Raw genomic sequence first — 23,172 nt, 5'->3', positions numbered from 1 at the left:
CTGCTTAATGAATAACGGAGGAAAAAAAAAAAAAAAAAAAAAAAACAATTTAAAACAATTAAAAAAAAATGCAATAATAATTAAAAAAATATTTAGTTACACAAATTAGGAAGTGCTATCACTGGATGGTTTCTTCCCTCACCCTATTCATGTATTTTCTTTTTAATGTAGCACATATTCTCATTATGCCTATGGGTATAGATTGTATATTCTCTAATAAAAAATAAAAAAAAAAAATTACTAACATTACTATTTTATATTTTGATGTGCACTTATTGAAAAATAGTATACATCTTTAATACAAAATAAAGGAGAATTTTTTTGGTTAATTTTTATTGTCCAGGTAATTAAACTTTCTAGAGTCCAGATCTTTACACCAATATGAAGAATTATTATTTTATTTTTTAATTTAATTTGATATATTTACATCATTGCTGGGTAATTATATTAGTATAATTATTTATATTAGTTCATTAAATATTTACATAAATAACGTCATACTGTACGATACAGGTGAAAATATTAAATAAGTTTATTTCAATATTTCAAACTCTTAAAACTGTGACTAATACTATTTTATATTTTGATGTGCACTTATTGAAAAATAGTATACATCTTTAATACAAAATAAAGGAGAATTTTGTTGGTTAATTTATATTGTCCAAGTAATTAAACTTTCTAGAGTCCAGAACTTTACACCAATATGAAGAATTATTATTTTATTTTTTAATTTAATTTGATATATTTACATCATTGCTGGGTAATTATATTAGTTCATTTACATAAATAACGTCATACTGTACTTCGATACAGGTGAAAATATTAAATAAGTTTATTTCAATATTTCAAACTCTTAAAACTGTGACCTTCCACTCGTCATAATATTATGTAAATATTAAAAATATTATAGGTATTATACATCACATTTATATGTACACTAATTAATATTATAGTATTTTAGTTTTTCTATAGTTTTTCTTACCTTATCGTGACTGTTAGTCTTAATTCTGCGCTGATAGGATTCCTCATGTTTGTTTGCTGCTTTGTCAAATAAGGCCTCAATATTTTTAACAATTCATCAAATGAAGTAATTGACATACAAAAATATTCAAAAAACTTCAAGGGAAATTTTCGAATATTTTCATAAAAGATAGAAAAATAATTTTCACCTTCTATTTTTGAATGAACTGGATGAACCCAATATTTCCTTACTTTAGGAGTAGGAATAGTTGGTTCATCTAGTTCACTGGCGGCTTCCGCAGCACATATTATATTCAAAAGTAAATTATCACACATGATTAAGTTGTAAAAACATGCAACTGTACTTGACGAAAACAAATATCACACTAACCTATCATACTTACCAGTGACATAAATAGGAACTATAATTTGTTAATAAATAAATAATTATTTTAGTCTGCCGCATCCGGCGAAAACGCATCGTGTGGTTGAACATGACCTATCCGCAGAGGTGTTCCCAATATTTTTTTTGAGAGTATACTAAGACTAGTCGAGGTGAAGATCCATGATTTAGTAATAAACATGAATATTTAATAATATACAAATATTTTTACTGTGGTCTATAATTATAAAGGATGTGTTAAAAATATGAAAAAAAAATCAAACTTTTAAAAAAAGCTTGAAATTACCTTTATAAGTCAATAAAATATGAAAATATACAAATACTAAAAAATTTAATTAAATAAATTGTTTTCGTCGTCTATTTCTTTTCTTTCTTTACCTCTAGGAGTGGAAACGGCAGAACGGTGATCTCTTAACCAAATTTTAATATAAGGTCTAGGATTAAAATCTGCAACTGAAGGGCCATTGATAGAGATGAACATCAAATCTGACACATTTTCAATGTTTAATCTAGTCCTTAAATCAGTTATTGTCAAATTCATATCGGAAAACCCTCGTTCACAATCAGCTGTTGAAGTTGGGAGTATATTTAATGCTTTTATGAAACTAGAAAAAACATTTCTTGAACGGAAGTCAACTACACTTTCAAATTCAGAAAAACCTAATGTCCGTGATACTCTTTTAACTTCATCTTCTCCCTTTGCATCATTAGTTGCTACTTTGAACACTTCATCAATTACCTATAAAATAAAAGACGATTTATTAAAATATTCATTTATTCTGTTTAAATAATCAAAATATTGAAATAAATTATCAAAATAATAGTTTTTTTCTTTACCTGAATGTCTTCTAGCATTGTTTTATTTTTTGAGTCATCAAATAAGCGTTGACGCATTCTGTCTACTAAATTTTGCAAAAATTGTAACCTGTTAATCCCTCCTGATTTTGTCATTGTAATATTGACACCTTTGTTAATTCCTTTCTGAATAGCTTCTATAATTTCCTTTTCTTTTTCCCCAGGTTCAGCTTTCAGACTTTCTAAAATTCTAACCGTTCTATTTATCTCCGACTGGGCACGCATTAGAGTTGTTTTTCTGGACTGTAATATACAAGATAACATTGCAAGCTCAGAAAGAACATCGTAAAAAAGTCCAAGTTCCTCCAAAAAAGAAGAGGATTCTAATTTTTTTTTTTATGCCGTTTGATGTCGCATCATGTGTTTTACTAACATGTAAATATATTCCCGGATAATTATTCCATATGGCTTTTATAGTTCAAAAACTGCTTGCAGACCAGCGTACATTCAAAACACGACCTATTTTTTTCATTTCAATGCCTACTTCAACACAAGATTTATCTAAACCCATTGAATTTTTAGGACTTTGATGATAGTAAGCGTAGAGTTTGTCCATTAGACTTTGGAAACGAGAGACTCCAGTACAATCTTTTATTACGTCATGTACTGAGAGTTCGAGGCGATGACATAAACAATGCCAGGTAAATAGATTCGGAATTTTTTTCGCGTAGTTTAGTAGCAACTCCCAGCTTTCTTACCCGTCATTACACTTGCTCCGTCCACTGGCAAAAAGCAATCCAGTTGTCTAGCATTTTCTGAGTAACCAAAACCAGTTTTTTTTTTTTACTTTTGTATATAATTTGAGAGTATACGCAGTATACCCATAGTTTTCCACAAAATATCTTGAGAGTATACGGCGTATATGTAGTATACCCTATGGGGAACACCTCTGCCTATCCGGTATTGCCGCAAAATTTTTCCACCGCATGCGGTGATACTGCATCGTGTGGCCCGACACTTAGTATTCAGTAGGTAGAACATGTATTATTATTAATAGATTTATGTGATGTTGTGTGAGTCTGTGTGTGATGAGGGGTTGACGCGGTACGTAGCGGCCACCAGTACAAAGTACAGGTACCGCAGCGACCAGTCCTACACTTTTCGTCAACCGCCACTACGAGCTACAGCGCGACAACGCCAACTCCCCCACCACGCCACAAAGGCACAAGGTGGGACGGGAAGGCGAGTCGCGTAGAACGAGTACCGGCCGTCGTAAACTCGCTAGTTGAAAAACACCCGTTCGACAGCCTTCCACGTACCACGACCATCGACATAATATAGCATTTCTCTATCTTATATCGCCACGTTCCGTCCGTTCTTTTTTTTTTGTTTGATATATTTGGTATATACATATGTGTAAAAAAAACAATAAACGGAGATCTAAAGTACCTGAATTGTGTTTGTCAATAACTATACCACATAATCAACCAACACCAACGACTGGCTCACCGCGGATCACCCACCACCACCGTCGTAGCCGCGTCAAATTGGCTCCCGGCGGGGAATCGAACCCCGGTCTCCCGCGTGACAGGCGGGGATACTAACCACTATACTACCGAGGAAATTGGCTCCCCGCAGAGGAATCATCGCCTCGCGTCAGCGAAAAGGTAAGAGTTTTTCACGCTGACACATACCCTCGGTAGATTGCCTTATATTAAGTTAATATTAAGACTTTTAGCCATGAGTGTGTTTGCCGGTTAGCTAGGATTCCCAGTGAACATTACGTAAGAATTATTTCTAGCACGTAACAGGGAATCCCGTGCAGTCGTGCATAACCGTGATACGGATTGGGAAGTAGTTATATAAACAACCAACACCCCTCCGCAACGCCTACCTTTCGTCATGCGACATTACCGTCGATAACAGCACAGCGCGCAGGCCAAAACCGATTCCAGCCGCTGCGGGCCGTCAACTGCCGCCGCCGAGTACGTCGACCCAGTTCTGCTATTCTTGGAACGCAACGGCGGTACCGTCAACAGCTGACCTATTCACGAAATCGCAAATAGAACACGTAAACTTCTGTAAACAACGCGCAAAATGTACGTCAAAAAAAAAAAGTCTCCTAAACCAAGTACAGACACACCAAACACAAGCTACCTCCCCGACCAACAGCTTAACGACCGTATTTGTAATTTAATCGTACATAATGACTGGTAAAACGTTACAATAGTTATCGTCGGCGGAGCTGCGTAGCGGGTGCTCGGCCCCGCGGACTCAGCGTGTCCGGGTCGAAGTCGGGTGTGTATGTCAGGCTAGAGGAGCACCTTAGGGAAAGCGGACTAGTATCCCGAGAACGTGTGGTTTGAACCAGTGCAGCCCCCAATCACAGGATTTGGGGACGGTACTGGACAACAACCACACGTTCGGAACAACGCTGTTAAGTACGGACGTCAGTTAGATCTTCGGACCATCGACTAGGGGTATCTCGACAAGCCATACGGCAAATCAAGGACCAACGGACGATCGGCCAGAGGACTGCGGCAACCAGCCGAACCACGCAACAGGGCCAGTCCGCACCACCCATTAATTAACGACATTTTCAAAACCGCAGCGGAGCAACTGCAAAAGTTAAAACTGGAGTTGCCACAAAACGAACGACACAAACGTCATTTGAGGCAACGCCTAATGGCGCTCGAGGAAAGCATGACGCGGTTCTTTACGGAATCACGCTCGACCGCCACGCAGCAGCCGCCAGCCCACACGACTTTGCGGTCCCGCGGTACACCAACCACCCGTCAGCCGTACACACCGTACACATAACAACTCGTACACACGATAGTTACCAGTCGGGTAGGTCGTATGAGCGCAACGAAGGCGGCGCTCAGCCGAGCGCCAGCCACATTGCCACCACGAACAACCGACCGTTCTTCACGCGCGACAGTCAACACGACTATACGGGTCACACCACACGCGCGTCACAACACGCGTCATACGAAGCACGCGTACATGAACGTTCGGTACTAATACCGTACGAGGACTTGCGTACAGCAAGAGCCTCGTTACCCCGAGTTCACAGGAACTAGGGTCGAGGACCCCCGTACGGTTTATAGACAATACCGAGTCGATTTTTGACGCAAGGCTCGTATACACCCATCGGGTTGGTGTAGGGCGGTCGAGCCGCAATTAAAAGGAACGGCGAGTACATGGTACAATTCTATCAGGGCACTCGACCTATCCTGGACAGAATTTAGGGAGGAATTTTATGAAAATTTCAATAACGCCGAAATTCAGTCTCGATTGCGCGCCGACATCGTGTCAACACGTCAAACGCACAGACAGTCGTTAACGGAATTTGTGCTGATTAAAAACCAGCTGGCGCGCTGCGTAAATACCAGCCTATCCGAATCGGAGTTGGTAGGTATTATCGCCGGACTAACGCGTGACACTTTCCGTACACACATACGTCTACACCGGCCATTGACGTTCAGCGAGCTGCGACGCATCGCAGGCGTTTTGGACCCGGTAACGGACAACACCAACCCGCCCCCACAACAATGGGCCCCTTAAACCAAAAAAGGGGTGGATACCCCACAAACAGCCCCCCCGGTCAAAAAAAAAATTTTTTACAAAAACTACTGATAATACAACACCGGGGCCGTGCAGATATTGTGGGGAACCCCATTGGAACAGTAAGTGTCCAAACAGACCGACCACGTCGGGGAACGGCGGGGGAGTCGACGAGGACTAGTCCCCCCTCATCGACTCATCACCACCCACTCTCGGTAGTACACACGAAAAAAAAAAGCGTAATCGAAAAGCACGTAGTTCGGTAATTCAACACACAGAACAACCAACTACGAACATTTTTTCCGTCCAATCACCAATCGGCACCCGTTCACAGACCCCCAACCTACACCACCCCACCATTGAACACATTCACCTAACCGGTGACACGTGTGTTACCATCAACCGGCTCATGGGGCAGCCACAGGTGTAGGGACAAAGGCAACAGAGACACGGGCGTTCACCCGCACGGGTGACGGGGGACACAAGCCCACACACCGCGCTTATCCCCGCATTAGGTCAGTCTGCGCACGTAAAGCAACAGGCGAGCAACGAGGCAACCGATGATGACAGTATGGTCATGGCGGTTAACACCAACGACCAAACAGTCTCCATCGCGGTTCAGAACCAGTTGTCCCGCTCGACCAATTTCAATACGACTAATAACGGTACGCGAACATGCCAAGACAAAATTCCGATCCCCGCGGTCGAACTCGAATTTCCGTCAGGTTCCGTAACAGCCCTATTAGATTCGCAGGCACAAAAATCGTACGTAAACCCGACAGTAGCCCGTAAATACGGCAAAACACCCACCCATGGACCAACAAACACAGTCCAGATGGCGGACGAAGCTCCCGGGTTTGGTGACCTCGGACATGCCTTGCGACATGACCTCCGTCTACAACTACGGACCTTATATTAGCACTAGGTGCTAGTCAAGAGCCGCAGAGGGTTACGATCGCCAACCGACGGACCGCCCCACACTCTCGTATGGCCAGAGGGCCGCCGGGGACTGACGATCGCACGTCGTCTAAGGACCACGAGCACCGAGCATACGTTTCTACGGCATGCGCGTACCATCCGACTAGGGCATACAGGTGCCTTTCGTCACCTTGGTGGGGCCGCAATCTATCCAAGTTGCTTTCCGTTTTTGGTCACGGACAACCTTCGCTGTATATAGCCCCAACGATAGGCTGAGTCAGCGCTAAGGAGGGACCGCGATTTCCCAAACGGTTGTCACCGTGGGGTCCACCCGGCTCCATCACTCGGCAACCTACCTCTGACCAAGCGTACGGTCTTTAACCACATAGTATGCTCCAGCAACTGCCACTTCGAAACCAATCCGCCGTCGAACGCGGGCAGTGTCTGCACGCGAATCGACGTGTGAGGGCTCGGTGTCAATTTCTCAACACCGAGGGGCCCCCTCACATCCCGAAGCACCATTCTCACCTCCCGTTAGGTAAGGTACATCAATGGTGGGATGCTCGGACGAAGCTTCGTCGGCGTCTTGCCTCAGCTTATAATCCTCCCGAGATTTGGGCCGTGTACCACAGGCTCACGGTGGGCCCGGCCACGCCTCCAGAGGCGTCACCAGGTGGCTAAGCCCAGTGACCGACCCGCTCTTCATGAGGTCGCGGTCAGAACCTCGCAACGCCCTAGTCCCCTAGGGTTTCGGTGCGTCCGCGCCCCGGGCGCTGGCCCCGTCTGGCCTGTTCCCTTTTAGTCGCCTCGTACGACAAGCAGGGAATACTGAGGTAGTATTCTCCAAGGCCCCCACCCCAGGGCCTAGCTCCTCGTCCCTGACGTATGAGTGCGACCCGGGCCAGGACGCACTCGAGTGTGTCTCACCGCTTCTGCCACTTCCGCCTTATGCACTCATTCGAGACACCCCGAGTGCTATGCCATCCGTCGTTGACGGTGGCCGCGTCCTGACCTTGGAAATTATCATTTCCTTATACTTGTTTCATTTTATTCAATTCAATTCAATGCCGTAAGTTCTGTTCGTGCTATCTGTCAATCCTATTCGTGAGCGCCGCCCTGGCGAAGGTTCTGAGTGCCTCGTATGATCTCCTGGTCTTGAGGAAAGCACCCGCCTCAGGGGGCCACCTTATATTATCTGCTCTAAGTGTTCTTTTCATTTTTAGCCGGGCTGGCTTTGTTCTTGGACAGTACATTAGTACATGTTTAACGGTCTCCGGTTTTCTATCACAAGCACATATAGGGTTGTCCGTAAGTTTGAATTTGTGAAGCTTCGCTCTGAAGCATCTGAAGTCCAGATGGCGGACGGTCGCACTGCAACGGATCGCGGATAATTCACCGTCAACATTTCACCGTATTTACAATTCACCGCATGTATAATTCACCGCGGTTACAATTCGTCGTGGATATAGTAAAATTTATTAATGAGTAAATAATAATATAATAGTATAATTATTGTTCATTTAATTAAAACTTATAAATTAGTTTATGCAAATACATTTAGTATAATTATTGTTCATTTAATAAAAACTTATAAATTAGTTTATGCAAAAACATTTAACTGAAAATTATGGGCTATGCCTCCTAAATAATCTTCTGTTATTCTATTATGATAGTCATCACACACATTTTTTAACCTTTCAGCAAAGTCTTTGTATTTTCTTTTAACACCCATTGAATGCCCGGCTATAAACTGTTCAACATGGATTTTATTTAATGATTCTTCTTTTTTAAACGCCTCAATACACTTCCAAATACTAGGATGAATTACATTTAATGTGGATGAAAAACTATTATGCCAACCTTCGACAGAATTGTTTGTTCTTGGAATGTTTTCTGCTAAATAAGCATAACAGTTCCACAAATTGATCGGGAATAAGGCTGGCTTTCTTCTGTTCCTACGGTCCATACGACCAATCCACGTGTCTTCGTAATAATTAACCATTGGAGTTAAAAGTTCTTCATTTGTTGTGTAGTAACTAGTATCCATCAAATCATTGAAAGCCTGTTCAACATTAGCTACAGGTACAAAACTAAGGGCAGTCATCATTCTGATTTGTAGAGCGAATTCTGAATCTTCAGTATATTTTTGTTGAAGTCCAGCTTGTTGAACGTGTCTCCAAACAGACTGTGTAAAATGAAAAAAACAACCTCGAATTTTTGTAACTGGAAATGTTTTTGAAATTGCATTCATGGCCGCTTTCTCGAAATCAATCATAATCGTGTCCGGATTCAATTCAGGTTTTATTGATTTCAATGCTTCGAATAAGCGACAATATGTAGATTCCATTTTATTTGGTAATAATGCAAACACTGATGGGAAAACATTACTGTACTGTACACCATGTATCTGTAAAATCATATAGTAATTTACACATTTAGTTACAATAATTATGATATAACTTAATTTTTCTATTCGAAAATTAAAGTAATTTCATTACAATATTTTTTGAGTAACGAGTAAAGTAACTTTAATACATTTATCTCTAAATAACAAGTAAAGTAATTAAATTTAACGTTTGATCGGTTATATACCTATTATTATTTATACCCTTATTAGTGTTCACCATAGCCTTTTATTTAAAATATACTAATATATTAAAAAATAATTTAAAACAGTTACCGTATATATTTGAGTAAACAATGAAGGCGATGTCGAAAATGTTCCGTCTGCATACCAATGTTTACAGTTTTCCATAAGACGTAAATTTCTTTCGGTCGAAAATAATAGTATTCGGTCTTCTCCTGGACCACTATCGTACAGTAAAAATGGTTGTTCATCGTTCGTCAATTGGTATTTTTGGGGAATCATTAAATCACTTAGTGATTTTGGGTTTGGTGGTGAAGTATCTTCCTCATTTCTTACCCGCCGAATCGTTCGTTTAAGAGAACTTAATTTAGGTAAATGCGCTGTTGCTGAAGTAGTTAACTACAAGATGTATAATATTATGAAATAAAATAGTTTTACAATTAATAAAAGAAGTATTTTAAATAAGTGTACTTACAGATGTCGAAATTGAACCTAGTACTGCACGTGTTCTTAAATCGGGTCGTTCGATAGCTTTTTCTTTTAATTCGTTGATTGCTTTGCATACTTCAACTTTTGCACAGTCCGGCACATGATTATGTTTAAATTCTTTTATAATTTCGTCATTACAAACATGCAAACGTCCTTTACATTTTATCTTCTGATAATTTTCACACTTCCATATTAATTTATTTAAACCTTGTTTTTCAAGTATATAAATGTACCCTTTTAATATTAATTTATCTTTACCCCGTTCACTTTTAATATACGATATATTATTCATGATTATAAAATGAAACACTCTTGTAAACGTCGATATACGTAGTGGACGATGCCGACACAATAATTCAATAATTAGTAACGTGTGTAATCGTACAGTTAAACGTATCTGGTTATTTTTAAATTTAGAATTTTGGATAAGGTTTCAATTTGTTCAATCAATTTGTATCAGTAAGATAAACTTAATGGCTCATCATATCAAAAATGCCATTTCGTAATTTAATATATAGACATCGACTGATAAATTGGTTTATTACATTTTTACATTATCAAAAAAATAACTGCGATGAATTGTATGCGCGGTGAATTGTACACGCGGTGAGTTGTAAATGCGGTGAAATGTTGGCGGTGAATAGTCGCGCGGTGAAATAATTGCGGTGAAATATCCGGATACCCACTGCAACAACCAGTGGCACCTCCACATTCGAAGCTAGGATAGGTGCACTCGATATAAAATTCGAAGCTAGACAATTTGTATTGCGACACGTTACTAGGACACGACTTTCTTGTTAACAATGAAGTCTCTTGGGATTATGCCGCGTACACAATTCACATGGGTAAGCAAATTCGTGCGTCGACATGTTGGAAAGGGAAATCTCAACCACCCGCCACTCGTCCCGACCTGTCACAATTAGAATTCGGAAAAGACCCCGAAACTCGCGCGAAACTAACCAAGATTTTAAATAAATACGCGGTAGTATTCAGCGAAAAAGTAGGACGTACCAAATTAATTGAACACGAAATTCTGCTAAAAAACCCGTCCCCAATCGCGCTCAAACCATACCCATATCCGCAGCAGAAGCAAACTGCTATCGACGATATGGTACCCGATATAGAACTCCAGGGGCTCGTAGAACCAAGCACCTCACCGTGGGCCGCACCAGTAGTAATGGCAAAGAAAAAAGACGGAACTTTTCGTCTCTGTGTCGATTACAGGAGGCTGAACGACGTTAGGGAATCCGACGCGTTAGGTTCGTTAGGTAATCACAAAATTATTAGGCAAATGCGGGGTGCGAAAATTTTCAGCATTTTTGACCTTAAGGCGGGGATACTGGCAAGTGCCGCTACACGAAAATGCACGAAAATACACGGCTTTCCGAACACGTAGAGGTCTATATCAGTTCAGAGTTCTCCCCTTTGGTCTAAAGAATAGTCCAATGACTTTCGTGAGACTCATGAACGTGGTCATGAGGGGGTACCAGGATGATTTCGTACAAGTTTACCTGGATGACATTGTAGTATTTTCAAGGGACGAGTACGAACACCAGGCCCACTTAGACAAGGTTCTCGAGCGGCTCAAGAGGTTTGGACTAACGTGCAACACAAAAAAATGTAAAATCGGTCTTTGCGAAATTTCATTTTTAGGGCACATTGTAGACTCGGAGGGCATACAAAAACAACCGGAACAATTGGTATGCATTGACAATTTTCCGGTTCCCAAAAAGGTTAGGGACGTACGTAAATTTTTGGGCGTGTGCAACTGGTACAACCAGTTTGTAGATAATTAAGCGGATACCATAGCACCTCTCACTCATTTATTAAAACAGGGAATACGGTGGAAATGGACAGATGTAGAACAACGCGCGTTCGAAACAATAAAAAACGCGCTAGTCACATCACCAAAATTGTCGCCACCCGATTATAGCAAACCGTTTGTCTGCAAACTGATGCAAGCGAAATAGGAGCCGGTGCGGTACCTTTCCAACGGGGTGACAGACCGGAGGAAAGACGCATAGTGTCCTACGCAAGCAAAAAGTTTAGCGAAACGCAAACAAGGTACGCCGCGGTCGAACGCGAGAGCCTAGCGTTAATCTGGGCGACAGACAAATTCCGTCCATACCTAGAAACTCGACGTTTCGAACTCCTAACAGACAACTCGGCACTAACAAGGTTACACAGGGCAAAAGACAAAAATTCAAAATTAACACGTTGCTAATTTAGATTTTAGTACGGTAAACGTCCCGGGAATACAAAACGAAGCACCAGATTTGTTGTCAGTGTCGATCTCATGGGCCCATACCCACGTTCTGGTAATGGAAAATCGTACATACTGGTAGCAACCGACTGTTTTAGTAGGTGGACCGAGGCTTACCCCTTAGGAACAGCAACCTCTAAAACAATAATCGAAACGTTAGAACGCGAGTTCTTTTCGCGTTTCGGTTACCCCCGCGTGTGTCTCAGTGAAAACGGCCCACAGTTTGTGTCAAACGAAATGATGAACGCGCTAGAACGCTGGGGGGCACAGGGTTGGACGACCCCAGTCTACCACCCGAGGGCCAACCCAGTCGAACGCCGTAATCAAGATTTGAAAAAAGGGTTACGCGCACAACTAGTAACGGGCAAACATAAATCTTGGGACACGAAACTACCCTCAATCCTATTTTCGATACGGAACAGGTGCAACGAACAGACATGCTACCCACCCGTGGTCCTTGTCCTCGGCAGAGAGTGCAAGAGACCCGGACATTGGGCGCTGTCTAAAGCGGCGCCGGTACACATTGAAAAAACACAGGAAGAGAGGGTAGAGCGGGAGAAACGTATTTTAGGCAAAAAGGTAGTGGTAAAACCAAGCACGAACACCGGCACACCGGTGAAGTTCGGCAAGGGCGACGTAGTCTACTACAAAGCACACCACTTATCTAAGGCACACAAAGATTTTCACGCCGGTTTCGCACCAAAATGGTGGGGACCGGTAAGACTGGCGAAACAGGTCGGGAAAAGAGTCTTCCAAACCGACCAACAACCGCCGCGGAAAATACATGTGTCATGCCTAAAACGGGCACCGATAGGCCAACATTAAATAAACAATTATCTGTAATAACAATCATTTACAGACAACATGACCGGCCAACAGCAGGAGAAGTGGCAGCAGGTTACCGAGCTCATACAACGGCTGGGGCTGGTATCCGGTGGCCAGGATGAGCCGCGAACAGCCGCCCAGGTCGCAAGGATGACTACCCGCCAACTCCTGTAGGACCCAGTGCGGGCGGCCATCTACAACCGGGCTGGGCGGACCGTACAACAGACATCCAGCGGAAGTTGCGGCCACAACGACCACCATCGACACCAACACCCGGCAGCCGCACACCGTCACTGACAAGGCCACCACCCCCAGCAACAACTACAACCCCCGTGATACCTGCCCCCGTAACACCTGCGTAGCCGGCACCGGTACCCAGGCCAACAGGGGTACTCCCCGGCCCAACGGGAAGGGTGAGGACGGAGGCGCAGCAGGCACGGAACCGCCATAAATTCCAGCAGCTGATGGAAAAATGTCCTAGATCGCAAATTGTTGTCCAATAACCCGAAATTAATACATTTAATTAGGTATTGTTTTTTTTTTTCGTAAGATTTTAGTTGGGAAATTGTTTGGTTAACTTGTATACAAGGCTTATCATAAATAGTTTTAATCTTAAAATAGTATGTTTAAATAAATAACAAAAGTTTGAAGATTCTAGCGGATATTCAATACTAAAAACAGAAAATATTAAAACATATTTCAATGGCTTTTACAATGGTATTTATAATATATTTAATGCCGTCGAAGAACATCATAATTTGTTTAGGATCATTAATTTCTCCAACTATCAACAAGCATGGTTGAATTTTTGTATTTTTTTTAGATAATAATTCCTCCAAGTATGCACTAGTTTTTCCTAATACGACAAAACTATTTTGAGTCTCGAATTGAAAACTTCTTTTAAGAAATTTTGCCATTTTCATCTCTTGTTTTCTTTTTAGAAGTTGAAATAAACACCGAATGAAGAAAGAAGAATAGAACAGCATTTTTACAATCTAAAATCAAGAAAAATCCTTGACTAAAATATAATATTCTTAAAAACAAACAATATATTGAAATAATTAAATAATTGAATAATATACTGTTCAATATATTGAATTATTTACTTTCAGTTAGGTGTGAAGTTTTTAACATTTTATCTAATTGTTTTTTTTTTGAACTATGGTCTTTTTTTTTTGCTTTCAGTACAGTTAATAAATTTGACTGAGATTTTTCAAAGTTTTCAATAAAATTGCAGATAGGATACATTAATAAAATCAATAAGTCAATTAACCTAGAACAATATATTTTAACATACAAAATTAATGAAATACAAAAGTACAATACAAATTTGTTAATATAAATTTCTCACAAGTCTATATCCCATTGGTTCTTTAAAGTGCTTCCAATTAAGAAAAATATTGCCCTCCTCTTTAATATTTTTTAATCTATAATTAGTTGTTTCAAACATATTGTTTCTATTTCAGGCCATGTAAGTACTTCATGATGCAATTGTGAAATATATATACTAACATCTTCAATTTCTGGAAATGATTAAGTTATAAACATGGAAAATGTATTTGAAACACATTTCAATTTGTTTCTGTTGACTGATATATTATCTTCTCAACTAGACCATGGTTTTGTAGTTGTTTGATGGTATTGAAGTACTTAGAATGCCTACATTTTCCCTTAAGGAGTTTTATTAATAGAATATTTAATGAAGTGTATATCCTAAAATAAAATAAACTGTATAATATTGTTTCATAGTTAGTCTTAGTTTATTCTATTGAAAACTCTAACTTTTAATTCAGTGGGAAATTTAGCAACAACTGTGTCTCCTATAACATTTGTTAAAGTAATAGACATTGATATTTTTGCTTTTATAACATGATTTATGATAGCAGTTACAATTATTGATCTGCATGATCCAATGTAATAAATTATATTGATGGAAATAATCTATTACATAGGCACACTGATTATTTTCTTCAAATATAGTTTCAAAACAAAATGATGTTTTTGACTGAGGAATAGATTCTAAAATTTATCTATTCTTAGATAGATTTTTGATTTTTTTAACTGTTATCATTATTAATAATTATTGCTCAGAAGTTGATGCATTTTGCTTTTTTTTCAATTGATGTCAGTTAGAGCTGAAATCAAGCTAAAAATCCGATTTAGAAGGTCCCATAAAATAATCTGAAATTTTTATTTTGCATTTTTTAACTTTATTTCTCATTGATATCATTAAATAAAATGACCGTAAAGGCATTTTAGATGCACTTCATCATAATTATATTGGTTTTGTACAGTGCGTCTATTTTTGCCTGTGTGGCCAAGAAGCGGGTTTTGAAGCCGTTAAGACTGTCGGTTATTGGTTGGCCACCTATCCTCCATATACAATGTACGTAAATAATTTTTGAATAATCAATTTGCCGAATAGTGGTTGTACACTATTATTCATTATTTTATAATAATTATTGTATTAAATAATATATTTTTTTCTAGATCCTCTTTGGTGGTAAAGTGCATAACAAAAATTTGTTTGGGCCGGCAGATCGATACCCAAAGCATGATATGCACGAAGTGTGGGCGGAAGTAGGGACTCATACCTCCTTCACGCCCCACCACGAAACTATTGAGGCCATTCAACAAATTTCATATGCTTGTTCCAAGAGTATGTTAATTTGCCATGTTTAAAACTTTTTACAAAATCCAATTAAATATTTTTAATATATTTAAAATTTTCATTTTTTTATTGCAGACAACTGTGACAAAAAGACGTACAGAAATACCTCAAAATGTAAGAGTTATATAATTTTAGTTAAATATTATATTGAATATTTCAAAATAAGCTATCATAGTAAATTGAATATTTTTTATTTTTTTTTAAGTTGGGGCAACCGCCTGCATTGTCATCGTAGGCACAGCCTGCGTCTTCGTCTTCGTCATTTATGCGTAAGTCACCGTTGGACCACCCACTCATCAATGTCTCAGACCTCCCATCCTACTACTCTCCCTCTCCTGGACCATCCCTCCACTCCTCCCCTCCTGTTCCTAGACAATCGCACAACTCCCCCTCTCACACCCATGACCCATTCACTAGGAATCCATCGGTCACATCACCCACAACATTTCTTGGGTTCCAGCCAGGGGATGTTGTGAATGAAGTTACCGATCGTCGTCCCTACTTGGCTGCAATTGTTGAACACGTCGATAGGGAGACCATAACTTATTTTCACCCTTAACTAAAGGTGAAAAGAAGTTATGTTCTCCCTGAACGATTTGTTCAACATTTTTAACCCCAAGTGGTGAATGGGTCTGAGAAATTGTTGAAGTCCGTTAAGGGGAAAGATAAGATAAAGCCTGCTATGAAATTAGTAAAGATTTATGAAATAGCACTTTACAATTATCTGTTAACCGCTAATATTAAATAAGAGATATTGCGGGTCAGGATGAATGGAAGAACACTAGGCAATGTATCTGTAATAATAATAAGTTTATTATTCTTGTATATACTCGGGACACTCTAATGCCCGGTTGCACAAAAGATCAATAAAAACAGTTTAATAAGCTGTGATAACGGTCCAATAAACAGTCGGATAAATAACTTTATTGGTTCCTTAAAGTGTTGTTCGGTTGCACAGACATTTTTTTAACATTTTAATGGTTAGTGCTCTAACCATAGTTTAGATACCATGGTTACAAGAAATTATCATTCTATCATATATTTTTAATGTTATCAGTGTTAATTGTTATCATTTTTATACTTTATTCAATAAACTCAATAAAGTTTATTCAGTTTATTGTAATAATTATTAATTATTAATTACTAATTTGTAAATTTGTAATCGACTTTAAAATGTCTTGCATCAAAAAAAGAAGCAAGAATGTTTCCGACGCCGAGAAAGAGATTCTTATTGATCTCATAAAACCCAAACTTGCGATCATAGAAAACATTAAGGTGTGTATTTTAATTTACATTTTTTTTTTTAATTATTTAAGAATCAAAGCACAAATATATATTTATATAATAAAGTATATAGCCGACTTTTAAATCATTGAAGTCTGTAGTTTGGCAGCCATACATAGATTGGGCAATGTAACTGATAATAAAAAATCGAATCTCAAACATTTGGCATATTTTATTGATATTTAATTATTATTATTCTATTGATCTTAAATTAATATTTATTACGGTTTAACACTTAAGTACTACCATTTTCGAAAACCAAAAATCTTCAATTTTCATATTTTTGAAAAATTAAAAACTGTTTCTATTACAAAATTAATCATATCATTTTTGTTTCATATACTATGTAAAAAGACTGATAGTATAACAAACAAAATAAAAGGCAAGACATGGGAAGACATAACAATGGATTATAATGCATTGCAAACAACTGGCATAAGAACTATTGTCCAGTTAAAAGCAATGTTTGATATCATGAAGCGCAATACCAAGAAAGCCCAAAGCAGCGAAAAAGTAAATAATATTTTATTAAAATTATATTTATGTAATAAAGTATGTACTTATTTTAGTTAATGCTTGGTTATCCAATTTGTATATAGATCTAAATTATAGTTAAGTATTAAATGTTAAATTATGGACCTAATAAAATAATTTTGTTCAAATGTTTTTGGTATGTTAGATGACAATGAATTAATGATATTATTATTTTAGGTCAATACTTACTTACTCCAACCTAATGGACAAACGGAAAGAGAAAAAGAATTAATAGTTGATCTTATTTCATCAAATCAACTATCAATCGTATGTTATATTTATAAATAATTTAATTACATATTTACATGTTAATTTTTCAAAAACAATTTATAATAGGAATTATGAAATTATTATTTTATTTATAGGATCAATCTGTTAGTTTGGATTTTCAAACTCAAGCATGGGAAAATATTGCTGAGTCATATAATGAGCTACAAACAAGTGGAAAAAGATCAGTCAATCAATTAAAATTGTGCCAGGAAAATTCATTTAAAAAGGCTAAATTAGATATTAATAAAGAAAAAGTAAATAGTAATATTTCTTTTATGGTGTTTAATGCATTTATTTATACTATCATAATTTTGTATTTGACTTCAGAAAGAAACCTACAAAACTGGAGGTGGGAAAGCTAATTGTCATTATACTACTACAAGTAGTAAAATTGCTGGTATGCTAGGTGAACGATTTCAATCACTAGAGTCTCCTTATTACTGTGATGGAGATTATCCTGTTGAAGTTTCATTAAATAGCCCAGATTTGTTTACATACGATGTTGATCAAAATGTCAGTACTGTTAATGATGAGGGTTCAATATGTAAGTCATTATTAAATTAAATTAAAATAGTTTTTATTGTTAATGTTATATTCCTGAATAACATATTACAATTATTTTATTATTAGATTGTGATCTAGGCCCAGATGATATAGGTTCTTCTGCAGATATGAGTGTTGTACACCCAATTTCTATTGAATATAATGATGTGATAAGTGGTAAGAACTGAATTTTAAATTACATTTTATAGTAGAAGTAATATTTTTTTAAATTTTAATCATTTACTAGACAAGTTAAAAACCATCAATCAGCAGCGAAAAACAACCATTACACAACCTATTACAACATCTACACCTCTAAAAATTAATAGATCATCAAAACAATCAAATTCGAAGACAGCTTTTGAAAGTCTGAATGATATAACGTCACACCATTTAAGTACTTGTAACACAAAGAAAACATTTGTTGATCAATATAATGACGTAAAGCTTAAGAGAGCAAATGTTCAACTAGACATTGCAGAATTATAAAAAAATATTTTAATTGCAAAACAAAAGGCAGATAGTGACCATTATCTTTCTCAAGCTAGACAAAATAAAATGAAGGAAGAGATTTTAGAACTTAGTCTAAAAAATAGTTTAAAGGAAATATGATTTTGTTATTTATTGGAACTTCTAAAAACTAAAATAAATTTTGATACGGTTTGTTTCAAATGTATATATAATTTTTAAATCTAGAATTTGTTTTATTGTTAATTTTTATATACTATTCAAGGAATAAATTTATGTTATTGTTAATTTTTATATACTATTCAAGGAAAGAATTTATGTTATTGTTAATTTTTATATACTTGCTATTAAAACTAAAAGAAATGTTACAAATTTAAAAAAAATTGTTTTTATTCTTATCAGATAGACTTGCACAAAATAGCACAACACAGTTATTAACAGTTACAACATATATAATAATATAGCTTATATATATTTAGTTATATTGTTAGACGTTCATACATCTATTAAGAAAAATAGTTTTCAATCAAATTATTTCTTACAGCATTTCCAACTTGCTGTACTGGCAAAGCGTCTAGTTCTTCAAATAATTCATCATCTATCTGCAGATCATTTTGTGGCATTGTATCATTTTGTTTTAACAAAATATTGTGTAAAACAGCCGTAGCCACAATAGTAATCAACGCTGATTTTGGTTGAATACGTAATCCAACAGACAAAACTGGAAAACGCCGTTTCAGCACCCCAAAAACTCTTTCGATCACATTTCTGGTTCCGATTTGAGCATTCTATAAATTCAATTTTTTTTTCTTAACCATCATTATTAAAAAACTATTAAGTACATTGCTAATATTAATTTTATTTACTTGATACTTTTTTTCTGCAGCTGTGGTAGGATTTAACAATGGAGTCATTAAATATTTTCTGCAGGGATATCCACCATCTCCGAGAAGAAAACATCCTTTGAATTCATTATTTTCAAACTGTGCACGTAATAAACTATTATCAAAAATAGTACTATCATGTACAGATCCTGGCCATCTGTATAAATAATGCATTAAACACAACTGATACACCCATAAAATAATTTTGAAAGTATCAATTTCACTATTACCTAGCTACAATGTTCATAATTTCCATTTTGCTATTACATACAGCTTGAACATTAAAGGAGAAGTAACCTTTTCTATTCCTAAACTGTTCTCCTATATTGCTGTTCGGAGATTGGATTTTAATATGCGTGCAATCAATAGCACCAATTACTTTAGGGAATTGGCAGCGTCTATAAAATCCAATTTGAACTTCTTGTAGTTCGTTTTGTGTTTTTGGCATATTTATGAATAAAGGACGAAGGCAAGCTATACATTTTGACACACGTTTTATAATTCTGCAAACAGATGACTTGTGCACTTGAATATGATCACCAATAACAGTCTAAATAATTGAGACACAACTATGTCAATTAGGTGTATAATATTATATATTACATTTTATAATTATTATTCCATATTATACCATTACATTTTTTGTTTATAATTATTTAATAAATGTATGGCTCATAAATGAATATATTTAGATAACTTACTTGAAATGCTCCAGTCGCATAAAATCTTAACGCTATTAATAATTGTACTTCTGGTTTTATTGCATAACTCCTATTAGTATCATGTTTTATGTCTTTTCCAATTACATTCAATAATATCATAAAGGTATTCTTCGTTAACCTACGGGGTACACAATTTGTAATTATTTTTATTTAAAATCTAACCCAATATTAATTATACTAGGATGGTAATAACACAGGGACAACATAGGTAAATTTAAACATGTTAGGTACATTTCTGTATCAGTTTCCTTCTCAAGTTGTTGAAGAAAACACATTCTGGTTAAAATAACACATTGTAAGTTTATTATTATTTCATGATTGTCACAACAATGTTTTATTTCTTAAATTGAGGCAAATGTTAATTTAAAATTGTGAACTGGATATTTTTATACTAACAACCCCCCAAATATGATTGCTAGAAAATGTTTACATAGAATTACATTGCAAGATATCTTTATAACACATTATATAAGGGTGTTTATATGAAGGTAAACCAGAAACCTTGTCAAAACCATTTATATTTACCCCTGTTGACCCTCATATAGAGTATAGACTTACCTGAATCTATTTTTAAAATCTAAATCATCATAATGTTCAAGAGGATTAAAACGATCTCTGTATAATCGTGGTCGAGGAAGGTTTATCAAAACTTCAAACACTTCATGTTCTTCATCGGAATTCGATGATGATGATGATGATGATGATAAATACATTACTACTTTGACAAAGTAGAGAAGTTACCCGCTGGTATTCGTATTGACTTCGATATTAGTAAACTATAAACTGACAAACTGTAACTTACCTAACACTGATGAAGCAGAAAATAAGATTGAACTCGTTTCAAAAATATTTAATTAAAATATGACAAATAATAATATTACCTTATCAGTTATCACAAAATAATTCGATATTATCAGATCAATAAAGTTATAGAACTCTTTTGAATATTTATCGAACCGAAATCAGGTCTACAACTTATCGAACCGATAACACAATATTTATTGGATTGATAAAACTTATTGATCCTTTGTGCAACCTGTCAAATTGTTATCGATTCGATAACCTGGTTATTGGACCGATAACTAGTTATTGGTCGTATGTGCAACCGGGCATAAGAGCGCTTCTGGGCGGCGACCAAAATTCGTCCGTTCTCTTGCATTCCCACTAAACTGTCCAAAACACTGGCCGCCGTCAACGCGAGCCGCCGACCGGGAAACGGTGACAGTGTTTGCCACGTACTGAGTGGGGGTATTTACGGCGGAAACTAGGTGGTAGAGTGGTAGAATATTGGGTACGAAACCGCGGAGCTCGGTCATTTGGATGCGCAAACGAGAAGCGCTCTTAAGGACATGAAGTATGATTTAAATTCTTCTCTGATATTGGTTGCGTTGGACGCTGGTTTTCGTGGAATTGATCTAAGTTGTCTTAAACCAGTGTCACCAGAGGTTATTTCTCTCCATGATCCTGTAATAATTTCTCCTGTGCTAGAATCTTCGTTATCAAAACACCCTGATGTTGAATAAAACTTTGCGGAATCGGGCTGAATTCTTAAAAAATTGTGAAGGTAAACTCAAGCCAAAACAATGTTAACTATTGTTTCTTCAACTTTTATTTCTATGGGTTTGCGGAATATTCTAAACACCGCTGAAAGCAACCCAAAAGTATTTTCTATAATACGACGCGCTCTGGACAACCTGTAGTTGAATACTCTTTTTGGGGATCCTTTGTTAAAATCTGTGGCGTGGTTTCATAATATTTTCAGATAAGGCGAACGCATCATTGGCAACTAAGACATAAGGAAGTTTCATCATGCGACCAGGCAGTGCTTCACATTCCGGTAAACCAAATTCATTTTTTTCGAGTTTCTTAGAGAACGAAGTATTTTTAAATACGCCTCCATCTGAAATACGGCCTTGGCATCCAACGTTGACCTACGTAAAACAGTAGTTAGCATCCGCTATTCCCAATAGAACAATACTGCCTATTCCTTTATAGTTATGAAACTCGCTTATTGTGTTTTCTGGTTTCTGGATTATGACGTGTTTGCCGTCGATGGCGCCGACACAGTGAGGAAACTTCCATCGTTTATTGTATTCTTCTGCGATAGATCTCCATTCATGATCACTTGAGGGTGGCTGTTAGTAAAGAAATAAAACTTTTTTAAGAACAATAATGTATAATGCTTGGCTATAAATCTGAACACTAATTGAAAGTACTATTTCGCCCTTTTATCTGGGTACCCGTAATTAGTGGAATTATATATTTTATTTTAGATTCTGAACGAAGGGAAGAATGTACTGATTTTACTTATGATATGTGTTTTTTTTGTGTCTGTGTACACCATCAGTAGTCGAAATAATGCTTCAATTTTAAAAATGTATGCGTTAAATAAGAATATATTTATACATTTTTTTTATAAAATAAAATTATCCCAAAATGTATCTTAAAATTCCTAACCTATCAATTCATCTCGTGTATCCCACCCAACTCCTGTATCAGCTCATTTTTATAAATTTAATATCATTACAGGACGTACAAGATGAACTACCATATGGAAATGGGAATATCTCCAACCAATCGCATCCTGTCATAGAAGAACATGAGTTTATTCAGCCAATAAGGACAAAAAGAAATTTGAAAAGAAATAATCGGGATGAGGGAGAATATGAGGCGTACAAATTAATGAAAAGAGCGGCTGATGAAATTGAGAGAAGAGATGAATGGAGTATGTTTGGAACTTTTGTAGCAGATAATATCAGAAGACTCAAACCTTTAAATCAAATATTAGCCAAACGTGAGGTAACCAATATGCTCTTTGACTTACAAATGAAAGAAATAGAGACGAGTGGAAGACAAAGTTCATTGCCGCCTGAATCTCCGGCAACCTCACATGTGAAAGTGACAGTCACTCTTTTACATATGATTATTCAACTGGCCTCATGGTGAACACTGCTAATCACCCGACCACACATGAAATGTGTGAACTCAA

The 23,172-nt window shown here is 37.0% G+C and overlaps 5 protein-coding genes and 1 pseudogene across 5 annotated transcripts; 1 reads left to right on the top strand and 5 right to left on the bottom strand.

Moving 5' to 3' along the window:
- Positions 1 to 978: 978 nt before the first annotated feature.
- Positions 979 to 1,296, bottom strand: LOC132934108 (uncharacterized). Its single transcript, XM_061000383.1, has one exon. It carries the CDS (start codon positions 1,294 to 1,296, stop codon positions 979 to 981), a length of 318 nt encoding a protein of 105 aa, XP_060856366.1.
- Positions 1,297 to 1,694: 398 nt separating this feature from the next.
- Positions 1,695 to 2,404, bottom strand: LOC132953746 (E3 SUMO-protein ligase KIAA1586-like). Its single transcript, XM_061026101.1, has 2 exons — positions 2,201 to 2,404; positions 1,695 to 2,102 (listed from the first exon to the last, which is right to left on the bottom strand). Exons 1-2 carry the CDS (start codon positions 2,312 to 2,314, stop codon positions 1,695 to 1,697), a joined length of 522 nt encoding a protein of 173 aa, XP_060882084.1. The 5' UTR covers positions 2,315 to 2,404.
- A 5,839-nt stretch (positions 2,405 to 8,243) lies between these two features.
- Positions 8,244 to 10,011, bottom strand: LOC132953745 (uncharacterized). The gene is made up of 4 exons (XM_061026100.1): positions 9,978 to 10,011; positions 9,706 to 9,926; positions 9,324 to 9,629; positions 8,244 to 9,050 (listed from the first exon to the last, which is right to left on the bottom strand). Exons 1-4 carry the CDS (start codon positions 10,009 to 10,011, stop codon positions 8,244 to 8,246), a joined length of 1,368 nt encoding a protein of 455 aa, XP_060882083.1.
- A 2,004-nt stretch (positions 10,012 to 12,015) lies between these two features.
- On the top strand, positions 12,016 to 12,807 carry LOC132953744 (protein NYNRIN-like). Its single transcript, XM_061026099.1, has one exon. The coding sequence runs from the start codon at positions 12,016 to 12,018 to the stop codon at positions 12,805 to 12,807; it is 792 nt and encodes a 263-aa protein (XP_060882082.1).
- A 290-nt stretch (positions 12,808 to 13,097) lies between these two features.
- Positions 13,098 to 14,055, bottom strand: LOC132953743 (uncharacterized; annotated as a pseudogene).
- A 5,028-nt stretch (positions 14,056 to 19,083) lies between these two features.
- Positions 19,084 to 20,971, bottom strand: LOC132953742 (putative nuclease HARBI1). Its single transcript, XM_061026097.1, has 5 exons — positions 20,742 to 20,971; positions 20,163 to 20,301; positions 19,692 to 20,011; positions 19,444 to 19,618; positions 19,084 to 19,365 (listed from the first exon to the last, which is right to left on the bottom strand). The coding sequence occupies exons 1-5, from the start codon at positions 20,894 to 20,896 to the stop codon at positions 19,084 to 19,086; spliced, it is 1,071 nt and encodes a 356-aa protein (XP_060882080.1). The 5' UTR covers positions 20,897 to 20,971.
- Between the last annotated feature and the right edge of the window lie 2,201 nt (positions 20,972 to 23,172).

The sequence above is a fragment of the Metopolophium dirhodum genome, chromosome 1, assembly GCF_019925205.1.
Source record: "Metopolophium dirhodum isolate CAU chromosome 1, ASM1992520v1, whole genome shotgun sequence".
Taxonomy (NCBI): domain Eukaryota; kingdom Metazoa; phylum Arthropoda; class Insecta; order Hemiptera; family Aphididae; genus Metopolophium; species Metopolophium dirhodum.
Note: the sequence above shows the minus strand (reverse complement) of the source record. Positions and strands in the feature narration are given on the sequence as shown.

Coding starts and splice junctions, on each gene's coding strand:
- LOC132934108 (XM_061000383.1), bottom strand. CDS start 1,296: ATGTGTGATAATTTACTTTTGAATATAATATGTGCTGCGGAAGCCGCC.
- LOC132953746 (XM_061026101.1), bottom strand. CDS start 2,314: ATGACAAAATCAGGAGGGATTAACAGGTTACAATTTTTGCAAAATTTA. Junction 2,103..2,200: donor CAATGCTAGAAGACATTCAG/GTAAAGAAAAAA, acceptor TTTATTTTATAG/GTAATTGATGAAGTGTTCAA.
- LOC132953745 (XM_061026100.1), bottom strand. CDS start 10,011: ATGAATAATATATCGTATATTAAAAGTGAACGGG. Junction 9,927..9,977: donor GTATATTAAAAGTGAACGGG/GTAAAGATAAAT, acceptor TTGAAAAACAAG/GTTTAAATAAATTAATATGG. Junction 9,051..9,323: donor TGTTTACTCAAATATATACG/GTAACTGTTTTA, acceptor ATGATTTTACAG/ATACATGGTGTACAGTACAG.
- LOC132953744 (XM_061026099.1), top strand. CDS start 12,016: ATGGGCCCATACCCACGTTCTGGTAATGGAAAATCGTACATACTGGTA.
- LOC132953742 (XM_061026097.1), bottom strand. CDS start 20,896: ATGTATTTATCATCATCATCATCATCATCATCGAATTCCGATGAAGAA. Junction 19,619..19,691: donor ATTATGAACATTGTAGCTAG/GTAATAGTGAAA, acceptor TTATTTATACAG/ATGGCCAGGATCTGTACATG. Junction 19,366..19,443: donor CTGCAGAAAAAAAGTATCAA/GTAAATAAAATT, acceptor TTGAATTTATAG/AATGCTCAAATCGGAACCAG.